The sequence below is a fragment of the Monodon monoceros genome, unplaced genomic scaffold, assembly GCF_005190385.1.
Source record: "Monodon monoceros isolate NGI ecotype Baffin Bay Population unplaced genomic scaffold, NGI_Narwhal_1 Super_Scaffold_2, whole genome shotgun sequence".
In the NCBI taxonomy this organism is placed as follows: Eukaryota; Metazoa; Chordata; class Mammalia; order Artiodactyla; family Monodontidae; genus Monodon; species Monodon monoceros.
The window spans coordinates 89,786,450-89,799,691 of NW_021703776.1; the positions used below are offsets into that span (position 1 = coordinate 89,786,450).

Consider the following 13,242-nt stretch of genomic DNA (forward strand, 5'->3'; position numbering starts at 1 on the left):
TTAACTCTCCTCTGTGGTCACATCCAAGATGTGACCTTAGCAATTATATATCCCAAAAACCTCATTTCACAGAAGAGAAAAGCAATGAACTACTTAGGATTAAAGTCCATCAGAATTGGAACCAGATCCTGGGTCGCCTGATGCCAACCTCATACGTGTTCCCTTATACTACACTACCTTCTGCCTTATCCTCACAAGCCTAATAATCGCAATGTCCTGTGGACTACAGTGATTTTTTTATTTCAGGCTCTTGGGATTTTGACCTTAGCCCTTCTCCTCCCTCAACTAACTTCGATTCTTATTCAAATGGCAGAGTTCTAAGCTGAGTCTTACAGATTTGGAAAGAACCTGTATTTAAAAGTGAGAAAATGAAATTTACTCCTCTGTGGCTGACTAATGACTTGTAAAATCTTTTTAGAGAAGGTAAATAAAGGAATTCTATTTCTATTCTTAAATAGGATCAAGGCTCAAGGACACAGAGAAGGTAAATTTTTTTTAACAGTGAGAAATTACACAGTATAGTGACATTACCTCGCAAATGAACCTGTACTTCCTGTAATTGAGAAATCAGTCTTTGAAGCCAAAACATCACTTGCTTTTTGAATCTCATGATTCTTTTTAAAGAAAAACCTTTCTCGCTAAAATATTTTACCACTTTGTTATTTTTTAAATATAAAGCTAATAAGCAGACACAATTTCAGAACAACAAAAAGTACAAAAAATCATGATAAGACATTTTAAAAAGACGAAGTTATTGCTAAACAGGAATGAAGGTCAATAGCATGGGTTTTTAGAGGGTTGAGTTATTCTTCTAATAATGCCTTACAGTCAGGAGCAGGAAAGGAGGAAAAAGACAATGAGTTTATCCAAATGAAGGGATTAGTAAAGTAAGCACAGTGGAACATCATAGAAATATCTAACGTGGGTTCAGACTTGGAGAGGACTTAATTAAAATTTGGGAGAGTAAAAACTATTAATAGTAAGAGTTCATAATGGAGATATAAAGCCATTTCAGGTCAGAAGTAAAATTAGGAAGTGCAAAAAGCAAGAAATATGGAGGGAGTCTGGAGTGGAAATAAGCCTCGTAAGTGTTGAGAAGGTCAAAGGGCTTAGAAATCAGAGGTAACCAGGGTAGTTAATATGAATGATTACATGGCTTTGAGGAGAAAGGAGTCTTTTTCCTGCTTTCAGTGAAATAGAAGAAAATTGAGGTGAAATTATCTTTGCTAAAGAGGGCATGGAGAAATTGTTATCACCAGGTGAAAGATTAATTCAGGTGAGATGGCAAAGCGAAAAATTAGGGAAAATTTTTAAGAATATAATGGATTTTATCCAATTGCTTGATTTTCAACAACAAAAAATTCCTATTATCAAGGTCTACAAAGACTTCTATGCCACCAACCGAATCCAGTAGACACTTTTTCCTCATATTTTATTTGATCTCTTTCAGCACAGTTGACTACTGCCTCCTTCTTTAAACATTTTCATCTCATGGCTTCTATGATATCACCCTCTGGTGATTCTTTGACAGCTTCTTCTCTGCTAAACTCCAAATGTTTTGCCCAGTGCTGCTTTATCCTCAATATTCTTGTCTTACTGAGCCATACTCTCTCTATAGGTGATTTCATCCAGTTGCATGGATTGAATACCATTTTATATGCTGAGGACTCCCAAATTTTATCTGTACCCATGACCTCTCTCTGAGCCACTCTCTGAGACTTCTCTGTTCTCTTCAAATATCCACTTGACTGTCCAACAGTCATTTCAAACTCAAACTATCCAAAACAAAACTCTCAATTCCTTGTCCAACCTCAGGAAATGATTACCACCATCCACTCAAGGAGTCTAGAAATTATCTTTTATTTCTATCCCATTTCCAAGCCCATAAGAGATGGGTCCCATTTTTAAATATAGCAAAAAAGGAGAAATCTGAAAGACAATTTCCACACCATAGTCAATCTTCATTGGGAAAGTATCATCCAAAAGTTAGAGGAGGAGGTTTGACACTTACATAGTGTATGAGGTAGAAAAAAAGATGCTGAACTCCTGGAGGGCCCAAAAAGGGTAAGAAAAGAACCATGGGGCGATTAGCCAGACCTGAGAAGTAATGTGCTATGCATTTCCCTTATACTTAAGGAATATTGCATTCATCAACTATACTTAGCTGAAGAATTTCCTCCTCTCAGCCTTAGTGATGACCTCTGGTTTCTTAAAAGAGTAAGAAATTTGCTGTCCTCAACTTTGGCCAGGATAGACTATCCAAACACTGAGTCTAAAAGTCCTAATTCTCAACTTTTACTTTTCTTTAATGAGAAATTTTATCATTAAGAGAGAACTTCATGGCTTAAGAACAACAATAATCTGTCAATAAATGAAGAATAATGAATGCTGGGGTGAGAGGATGAGACTAATGTGTCATATATGTTGGACAAATGAATTTCTGGACAGTTCCACAGGGGGAGGGGAAAAAATATATATATATATATATATATCTTGAATTGGTTTCCCAGGGCCCGGGTATATTGGAATACTGACAACTTAAATTCCATCATTTCAATCCCCAGATATAAATAAAGTTAACTACACTTTTTCGTTTTCTTTTTCTTTTTTAACAGCCTGGAGATGAATTCTATCCTAAAGATGAAAATGGCAAATGGTTATATCACAAGTCAAATCTGTGTGCCACTTGGGAGGTGAGTTCAAGTGGGCCTCTTATGTTAAAAGAGTACATTTTTAAATTGTGATCTGATTATTCCTATTCGATTTACGGAGAGTTGCAACCTTTACTCCCAATGAAAAGTAGTAGTCAGGTATTTCTAACCATGAGCAAAGATGTATAAAATCTCCACTTCTGAGTGCTGAAAAATGTTTGATTTTGCTTTGATGGAAGAGAAGAATGCCAAAGATAAGGAAGAGAGAAGTGTGGGAGGAAAAATAAAGTAAAGGAAATAAGTTCTACTGTAACAGTAAATAAAAATATATAAATGAGATAAACTCACAAATTTTTGGTTTCTCAAATTGAATTTTTAAAAATCAGTAATATGATGTCTAAAAGAAACAAATGTAAAATAATATATGAAAAACTGAAAAACAATTCTGGTTCCATTTCTGAGCAGGCTGCTGGCTCTTTCCCCAAGATTATAAGAGTGAGAAACTAGGGGAAAATAATGAGAAAACCTTTATGGATTTAGGTGGGAGGCAGGTACAGATATTTTGAACTGGTTTGTTTATGAGGTAATACGGAAGCTTTTACCTAGAGTGAAAGGCAACTCAGCAACCAGTAAGATAATATAGGAGAGGAACTATCGGAGTTATTTTTGCTCTTATTTCTCTCTTGCTATAGCCTTGGGACACACTCCACACATGTAGACACTTAGGACTCGTGTTCAGACGTCTTCAGGAATCGAGTCAGAGCAGCACTGAAATCTTGCACTTGTGAGAAGCTGATAAAAACATGTCTCTGCCTGACCTCTGGCAGTTGTTTCCTGCCTCTCCCAATTCAAACTCCAAAGGCTGGAAATGATACTCTAATGATCATCTCATTCTAATAGACTTCCCCCTGTTTAGGTTACAGCTGAGGATCTGAACTGTGGCTTGTTTTGAGGGGTGAGGAGGCACTGACTGTGTTTTCTACTGTCTGGGGCTCTCCACCCGAAAGACCATACACTCAATCCTGACCTCATTGGAGCTGACTAGGGTTGGAGTCTGGCATTCTCCTCTAAGGGACTGCCTCACAGTGTACCTAATATCCTCAGGAGAAAATGAGCTCAGAGCCCAAAATAACAAGGCATTTATTTCACAAGGAAACAACATATCTCAATTACATATCGCAACAAAAACAGAACAGAGGACCAAGAACTTTTTAATTAGCCAATTAATATATTCAAGGAGATAAAAGAAAGATATCAGCAATATGAAATAAGAACAAGAAAACGTTTTTTTAAAACAAGAAAAAATAATGATTATGAAAAATAAAAACACAGTGCAGTAGATGGGATAAAAATAGAATGGGTACAGATAAGGAAAAGATGATCAGCTTAAAAGATCAGAATGAGGAAATCTCCCAATTGAAGAAGGAAAGGACAAGAAAAAATTTTAAATGTGAAATATGAAAAGCTAAGAGATGTAAATCATAAAATTAGAATTTCCAGTATCCACACAATAGAAGTCTTAGACAAAAAGAAAGAAAAGGAAGTAATAATTGAAGAAAAAACCCAGAGATATTGAAAAGGCATGAGTTACCAAAGAGGAAAGAGAAAGAAACCCATACCTGGATGCTTTATAGTGAAATTTCAGGATGTCAAACATAAAGAGGAAATGTTAAAACTTCCGGAGTATAGCAAACAAGCCAGTAAAGGAGACAAAAAGAAATAATAAAAAATAATCAGTCTAAGAGAAGGCAGGAAAATAAGAAAAAAGGGGAAATGAATAGATGGGAAAAACAGAAAATAAATAGCAATATGGGGGATTTAAATTCAGTGGTGTCAATAATCACAGTGTATGTAAAGAGCCTAAACAACCCAGTTAAAATGCAGAGGTTTTCAGAATGGATAAAAAGCAAAACCCCACTATATATTATATACAAGAAACTCATTTTAAATAATAAGACACACAACTAAGCCCATGCGCCACAACTACTGAGCCTGCGCTCTAGAGAGCACACGCCACAACTACTGAGCCTGCGTGCTGCAACTACTGAAACCCGCATACCTAGAGCCCGTGCTCAGCAACAAGAGAAAGCCACCGCAATGAGAAGCCTGCACACTGCAATGAAGAGTAGCCCCTGCTCACCACAACTAAAGAAAGCCTGCACACAGCAACAAAGACCCAATGCAGCCAAAAATTTTTTAAATAATAAAATAAATAGGTTGAAAGTAAAAGGTTAAAAGAAAAGTAAAAGTCTAGAATAAGGTGTACTAGGCTGACAGTAATCAAAAGAGAGCTCGAGTAACCATTTTAATATCAACAAAAATTTCAGAGCAAAGAGTGTTACCAGGGATAAGGAATTTTGTTTTATAATAATAAAGGGTTCAATCCTAAACATCTATGCACCTAAAAACAGAACTCCAAAATACATGAAGCAAAACTAAGAGAAGTGAAAAGAGAAAAAGAATAGTCAGAGATTTCAAAACCTCTCTCTCGATAATTGAGATAATAAGTAGACAGAAAGTCTACAGAATATAGGAACTTAAACATTATCAAACAACTTGACCTAATTGACATTTATAGAATACTTTTCCAAAATATAACAGAATGCTATTTTTCAAGTGCACATGGAATACTTCACAAAATAGTTCATTTTCTGAGACATAAAACGGATCTCAATACATTTAAAAATATTCTTAGGGCTTCCCTGGTGGCGCAGTGGTTGAGAGTCCACCTGCCTATGCAGGGGACACGGGTTCGTGCCCTGGTCCGGGAAGATCCCACATGCCGCGGGGCGGCTGGGCCCGTGAGCCATGGCCGCTGAGCCTGCGCGTCTGGAGCCTGTGCTCCGCAGCGGGAGAGGCCACAGCAGTGAGAGGCCCGTGTACAGCAAAAAAAAAAAAAAAAAAAAAAGATATTCTTCATGCAAAGTAGGCTGTCTGATGACATTGGAATTAAATTTGAGTCAATAACAAAAATAGATCTGAAAAAAATATATATATATATCTGAAAAATCATCATATATTTGGAAACTAAGAAGATACGTGTAAATAACCCGTAAGATAAAGAAAAAATAACAAAATCTGAATCTATATGTACTCTATATGCTAGCAACACACAATTGGAAATGGAATTTTTTAAAAACAATGTTAAATATTTAGAGATAAATTTAACAAAATCTATGCAAGACATATAGTTAAAACTACAATATTTTACTGAGAGGATTTTTTGTTAATTTGACCAAATAGAGAGCTGTATCATGTTCTTTGATGGAAAGATTGAATACAGATAATTTAATTCTCCCCTAATTCATGGATAGATTCAGTGCAATCCCAATGACTATCCCAAAGGAAATTGAAAAGCTGATTCTAAAATGTATAGGGAAGTGCAAAAACCATAATGATAAAGATTTAATTTACTAAGAAGATATATCAGTCTTAAACACATATGTACCAAATAAAATATCTTCAATATATATAAAGCAAAAATTGATAGAATACAGAAAGACACTGGTAAATCCACTGTTACAGTGGGAGATTTCTGATATATTTCTCTAAATTATTGAAAAGCCAGGAAAAGCTAGACCTAATCTTCTATATAATGTGTGTGTATGTGAGAGAGAGAAACAAGAAGGATCTGTATCCAAAAATAGGAGAATATACATTTTCCACACATACCAGACACATAAAAATTTTCAGGTACTATACCATAAAGAAAACCTCAACAAATTTTAAGAAATAAGATCATTATTATCATGCTGGTATACATTATGAAAATACAAGGGGAAGATATGATATACAACATTTCCCCAAAATCATTCAATTACAGAATTCCTGCCTATCTCCTCCACTTTTCTTTAGTTCACAGAATGCCTATTAATATACCCAGGGACTTTACTTTTTAAAGAATGCACAGTCACCTTTATAAATGTTTATTCTTGCTTGTGTTGAGGTTTCTTTCTTGACCCATTGGCTCTTACCCTACAGGCTTTAGAAGCTTGCAAAGATGCTGGCTTGGTGAAATCCCTCGGTGTATCCAATTTTAACCGTAGGCAGCTGGAGCTTATTCTGAACAAACCAGGACTTAAGCATAAGCCAGTCAGCAACCAGGTACAGCTTGACAAGGGGAGGGAGGGGAGGGGGGGTGTGGGGATTGGGGAATGTGGGAGGATCCATTACTCAACAGAAAGGATCCTGGACTAGGAGTCAGGAAGTCTTGTGGTCACTTTACGTATATCTCATCATTAGACCGTGGGCAAGTCAATTTATGTCTCTTAAGAAAAAAGATTTGAAAGTTCAAATCCAAAAAGTAACCCAAACTTTTTCTGAAGAAAAATAATAATGTAGGGGAACAAAACCTACCAGACATTGACACACAGAGTATTTAAAATAATGTAAGATTAGCACAAGAACCAACATACAAATAAATAGAAAATAAAAGATACCTTAGAAACGGTCTCAAATAAAATAAAAACTTAATGTAAAATAAAATAGCACAAACTAATGACAAAGGAATTGATTTTTCAGTAAATAGTGTGGGGAAAATTGATAGTTATATAGTAACAAATATAGATCTTTGCCTCATGTTATACTCCAAAGTGTCCCTTTGATCAGGCGTTAAAGAAGAAACAAGAAATTATTTGTGAATACTACAAAAGAATTTTAGTTTTCTGGAGCTATGGATAGAAAGGGAAGCCATGGGAAAATTATAAAGAAAACCAATACATGTAATAGTGTAAAAATGTTAAACACTAAAAATATTAGAAACAAAGAGCAAACAAAATTAGATGATTATATCTAAAAATATAACAGAAAAAGGGGATCATGTCCTTACGAATCAAAAGCCTGATAAAAATCAATGAGAAAAATACTAAGCCTCAAAAGAAATGAACAGAAAGTCACAGAAGACAGATTGCAAGACTGATAAACATATGAAAAATATTTAGCTGCTCTAGTAATTATGGAAATTTAAATTTAAGTGTAATTTTGTATTGTGTATCAAATTAGCAAAGTTTCTGTTTTATTTTTTAATATAGTGTTCCATGTAAGCAAGTGATGGAGTGCTGGCAAATGCAAATTGGTTCAACCTTCCTGAAAAGCAATTTTGCAATAAGTAGCAAGAGCCTTAAAAAGTGTTCAGTTTTCGATTTCTAGGAATCCATCCTTGTGGAAAAAAATCAGAACACCCATATGTGTGTTTGTCACAGCACTTTATGTGTGTGTTTGTCGCAGCACTGTTTATCATGGCAAAAAAAAAAAAAAAAACACCAAAAAGGAAACAACATAAATATGAAAAATTCAGGGAATGTTTACATAAACTTTAAAACATTTATAATATGTGAAATCTTAACAAAAAATGTTCTTGAATCACTCTTGAGGAAAAGAGAAATGGCCACGATATTAAATGGAAAGACCAGGATACAAAACATAATATAGTATGAAGGCAATTATATTATTTAAAAAGTGCAAATATTGGAAAGAAATATGTCAAAATGCTAACCGTGGCTATCTCTGGCTGTGAATTTTACAAGTAAATTCTGTTTTCTTCTTTATGCTTTTCTGTATTTCAAGTCTTCTGCAGTGAGCATATATTACTCTTGTAATCACAACAAAATATTATTGTTAAATGGGGATATGACATCCTCTTCCCCCTACTTCATAAAACATTAAGAAGCTGCACTAAAAAATGCTCTTGGAACTGGTAAATATTCACAAACTTGGATTATGGTGGACTTGTTTGTTGAATTCATTGTTATTAGAAACTCAAAAGGATTCATAACAGAAAAAATGAATTACCTACATCATGACAGTAGCCCACAGCTAAATAGAAGTGTTGCCATATTTAGAAGTACCACTTCCGAACTGATACCGCAGCTAGCGCTATATCATACGCTCTCAGGAACAGAGAGCAACAACCTTTGCGTTCCTCATTGATCTCAATCCATCCCTTTATTCCTAACCAATCCCCTACCCAGCATATCCTTCACATCTCCTTCCTGCACCCCTAAGAACAATATTTTGTTCTAAAAATGTTGAAGTGACAAGCAGCTTTCTTCTTACAAATGCACAGAGACAGATGGTGATTTTCGACCTGAGAATGAAAAATAGTGAAAATTCGACAGTGTGTTTCCTCATGCCAAGGAGGAAATACCCTCATCTGTTGGCACAAGAATGTCGATCAGCTTCACAAATATACCCTGAAAGAGAATCAAGGCTTGTTGGAAGATCATAGCCTGAACCTATTCATGTGTCCTGTCGTGTCTGAAAGCAGAATATGTCAAAACTCTAGAGCTGGCAAGGTCAAAGTGCAGGTCTCCCAGCCACCAGCCATGACCCTATGCCCTGGTAGAACCATCTCTACTCCAGAGATACAAAATGAGCAGCTTTCAACCCAGGAATACGGTGAGCATATTTTGGGCATTAGACAGAGTGGACACATTTCATGTGCAAGGGATACATACCTGAAGGCTTGCCTGATTCAAAATTCACGTATTTCAAAACTCATTTTCCCATTAGACTAAATCTAACGTAAAATTTGCAAAATTTTATATTTTTCATTGACTTCGTGAACAAATTGACATAGAATATAACCTCACTCTATACTCGTTCTCAGAGCTTGAGCAATCCAAGATTCCTTAGTACTCCCTATGATGTCTGTCTGAAGCAATGTCCCTCCAGGCTCCGCCCCTGGCTTAGACTGTCTGAAAGCCTTCCTAGCGTCATACAGTGCTCTCCCAGCCCAGTTCAAAGGGGACTGTGGATCTATCTCAAGCCATTTAATCTCATACAAAGTTCCAACACCTAACTCTAAGAACGAAGGAAAGAAGGGAGGTAAGGAGGGACGGAGGGAAGGAAAGAAGAAGGGAAGGAGTAAGGAAACTTTCCACATTCTTCAGTTTTTCCTGATCCTATTCACCATGCCTAACTCACAGGTGTCCTGACACAGAAATTAGTAAATAGTTGTTGAGTGACTTCATTAATGAAATGAAAATTCAATGCAGTTTTTCATGGAAAGACAGAAGAGGTTGGGTTAATTAATGAAAGGACTTTTGCTATTTTCCTTAATGGATTCTGTCCCGCTTCTTAACTTCACCCTGTGAGATTTTGATATCTAAAACTACAGCATTACCAAAGGGTGTTGTAAAACCCCGGACACACCAAGACGCTGACAACTTACATCAGTTTTACATAGCAAACAAGGAAAAGTAAATACTGCAGCTCCACTGGCTCATTCACAAAGGGCTCTAAGCAGTCCCTAGCAAAGAAGGAAGGCAAGTGTGCTTAGGTACCCTTCTCCTTAGAAATAAGGATGACATCAAGGCCCTGCAACATCAGGAACCATCACCACCCTCTACCTTAAACTGAGCATCCGGTCCCAGCCAGAAATGACCAGCTGTACCCCATACGAAGCCCAGCCTACAACAGTCTGCAGCATCAAGAGTGATGTTTCCTAAGATTCTGGCTTCGTCCTCGCTGTATAACTCTTGTTTTCACTCATTCAACAAATGGTCATCAAGCACCTGCCTTATGCCAGGCACTGTGCTAGGTTCTAGGCATGCAAAAGTGACCAAAGACAGATATAGTCCTTGCTCTCGTGGATCATACATTAATGAAGTCAGGAAAGTTATATGTAATTGGAAACTGAGACAGATGCTCTGAAGAGAAGGAATGTGGCTCTCTGAGGTCATATGCACTTGGGTCATGTTAGCCTACCCACTCCCACCCCCACCCTCACCTCCATCCCTAAAATTTCCTTCACTGAGTGGTCCTTTAGCCATATGCCCTCAAGTTTTTAATCAAAAAACTATCTATGCAAAGATCTTTGTTATATTACATATTATATTATATATTTGAGTTTATATTACATTAACTCAAATTTTTGTTGAGTATGGGTTTCTAGTATGTTGCCCAATGCAACTTTCTGTAAACTCCCGAATTTGTTCACAGAATGGATATTCACATACCTGTTTGTTTTATTTTTTAATTGTATTAGCCCTATTATGTATACATTTTGTTTTATATATATATATATATATATACACACACACACACACAAATACACACACATATATATGTATATAGGTAAATACACATGCTATATACACATGTGCATACACATATTTAGGCCAGAGACCATAACAGCACTCCAGCTGATTAGAAAGGAGTCCCTGTGGGGTAAATTAAATGTGTTTGGCGCAAGCAGGCAGGCATGAAAGTAAGGAGTTCACACTTAGTCTTTAAGCGATGACATGACATGATAAAAAAAAAAAAAAATTGTTTGAAAAGATTAGTGTACCAATAAGATAGAAAATGAGAAAGAGACCAAAGGGGGAGAGTAATGCTAGGAGTGGGAGAGGGTAAGGGAAAGAAATACAGTCCACCCTCCATATCCATGGATGCAGAACCCGCAAATATAGAGGACCCACTGTACTACACCATTTCATAGAATGGACTTGAGCATTTTGGTGTTTGCTGGGGTGGGGGTGTGTGTCCTGGAACCAATCCTACGTGAATACCTAGGGACTACTGTACTATGGACACTGTGTGTCACTTTTTAGAATTAAGAAATGTTCCCAAGTGGGGCAGAAAACAAAAATGTCTTAGGGAAAAGGAGGGATCAAGATTATGAGGGGGCAGGGGAAAAAGAAGAAATGGGAGAAACTGACAAGGGGGAAAAAGAAAGTCTATCAAATTAGAAAAAGGAAAGAAGACCCACCTCTAAGAGTTCCAGTTTACCTTTCCACTTCATCAATAGCATTTTCTTGTGCCTTCTAGAAATGTAACTTGTCAAGTATTTAATACTTTAGATAGCGAAAATAATAATTATATACTTAAAATATTTTAATTAAGACTTGGTTGATTTTAATTAAAAAGAAAGCAAACACGTAGGTCAAAAACTACCATAGTGTTTAAGAAGAAACTTTGAGAAGAACTTTTGTTGACACATGTGTTTTTAGTGCAGGAATCCTGTCAGTAAGATACAGAAAATGAAACTAGGCCTACACTTGGGGTAAAGAACTCTCCACCAAGAAGACAAAATTCATCTGTAAATTTAGTTTTATACACACTCTACCTCTTGTGAAAATATTCTTAGATGTTTGATAGTGAGGGACAGAGGGCTTCTGCAACATGTCACTTCTATTTACCAAGACTGTAATGTGAACCTTGAGACTGCGTGTTTGTTATGGAAAATTGTATTTGCTAGAATATTTACTATAAATAATTGAATCTTCACTTAAAGTTTTAAACTGATAGCTGTAAAAATTGAATTTGTCCCCCAATTATTTTAGGATTAACCCACAGATGGTGACCTCGCTAACCTTGTTTTAATGCATCTCACCGATATATAAACAATGTAAACTTCCTTGTTGGGAAAAATATTTAAGATTTGCCTTGCTATCCAGAATACTTTTCAATCGATTTTATTGAAGAACTTTTTACAAACTATATAAAATTGCATTCATCCAAAAGCCCTTAATTTTGTGCTCTGCTCTCCAATGCAACCACATAGGTTGAATGCCATCCATATTTCACCCAGCCAAAACTCTTGAAATTTTGCCAACAACATGACATTGTCATTATTGCATACAGCCCTTTGGGGACCTCTAGGAATCCATCCTGGTAAGTAATGCTGTCTGTCTCCTCAGGAAGTATATTTCCTTGGTGTAGAGTATGAGGCTAATGTAAATTACTTGACTGAAATGACTCTATTCAGCTGTGTGATCTTAAGGAAGTAATTTCTTCAAGTCATTCTCCACATATGCAAATTAGAGCTAACACAACCTTCCTCACTGAGGTGTTGTAATAATTGATTAGACTCTACCTGTGGAAGTGCCTACCAGTACCTTATTATTTGACAAAGAGTCTCTATGGCCATATTCCGAAATTTTTGAATGTTTTAAATCTCTGTATTCAGTGGCAACACTTCTACTGTGATGCATTCCACAGACTTAAGTAGAAATTTTTCTACTCTAAGATGATTCCAAGAGTTGTGCCTTTGTTTCTTCTACTTCAGTCTTCTTGCCTTCCCCTGTGTGCCTACTTCCAACCCCATTCTCTCTATAAGATCCATCAAAGCAATATTATTTACCGTCTGGAAGAGGCAGCTCTGTGAATCTGCCTGTCTTGATCTTCCCATACTAAGAGCAAGTCTTCTGAATACTCTGCACTCAGAGAAGTTGGTTACAGGTGACCTGAAGTGTTCTGGATAGGTTACCAGGTGAATGGGGGTCAGAGGAGGAGGGTAACTGGTAAACCACTGGTTCTCATTACTCGGACTAAATATGATGCATGTTTCGATTTTTTTTTTTAAAGGGTGAATGTGTCTTCCCCACCTTTGTTAAAGGATGCACTTCTAAACTCACTGGGGAAAAAATACAATAAGACAGCAGCTCAAGTTGTTTTGCGTTTCAACATCCAGCGAGGAGTGGTTGTCATTCCTAAAAGCTTTAACCCTGAAAGGATCAAAGAAAACTTTCAAGTAAGAGAACTGCTTCTGGAAATGTAAAAAGTAGGGTATTTTTTTTTTAGAGATAATTTTGTGTTCAGATTAATAAGAAAGTTGCAATGCCTTCATATGTTATTTTATACCTGCTCC

The 13,242-nt window shown here is 36.4% G+C and overlaps 1 protein-coding gene across 8 annotated transcripts in view; it reads left to right on the forward strand.

Moving 5' to 3' along the window:
• AKR1D1 (aldo-keto reductase family 1 member D1) overlaps positions 1 to 13,242 on the forward strand; it is a 90,113-nt gene that overhangs the window by 62,815 nt on the left and 14,056 nt on the right. For all 8 annotated transcript variants that reach the window (XM_029233223.1, XM_029233217.1, XM_029233218.1 and 5 more), the window contains 4 exons: positions 2,616 to 2,693; positions 6,633 to 6,755; positions 12,157 to 12,266; positions 12,960 to 13,125. In XM_029233223.1, the coding sequence (XP_029089056.1) occupies positions 2,616 to 2,693; positions 6,633 to 6,755; positions 12,157 to 12,266; positions 12,960 to 13,125 (477 nt within the window). The remainder of the gene's footprint in view (positions 1 to 2,615; positions 2,694 to 6,632; positions 6,756 to 12,156; positions 12,267 to 12,959; positions 13,126 to 13,242) is intronic.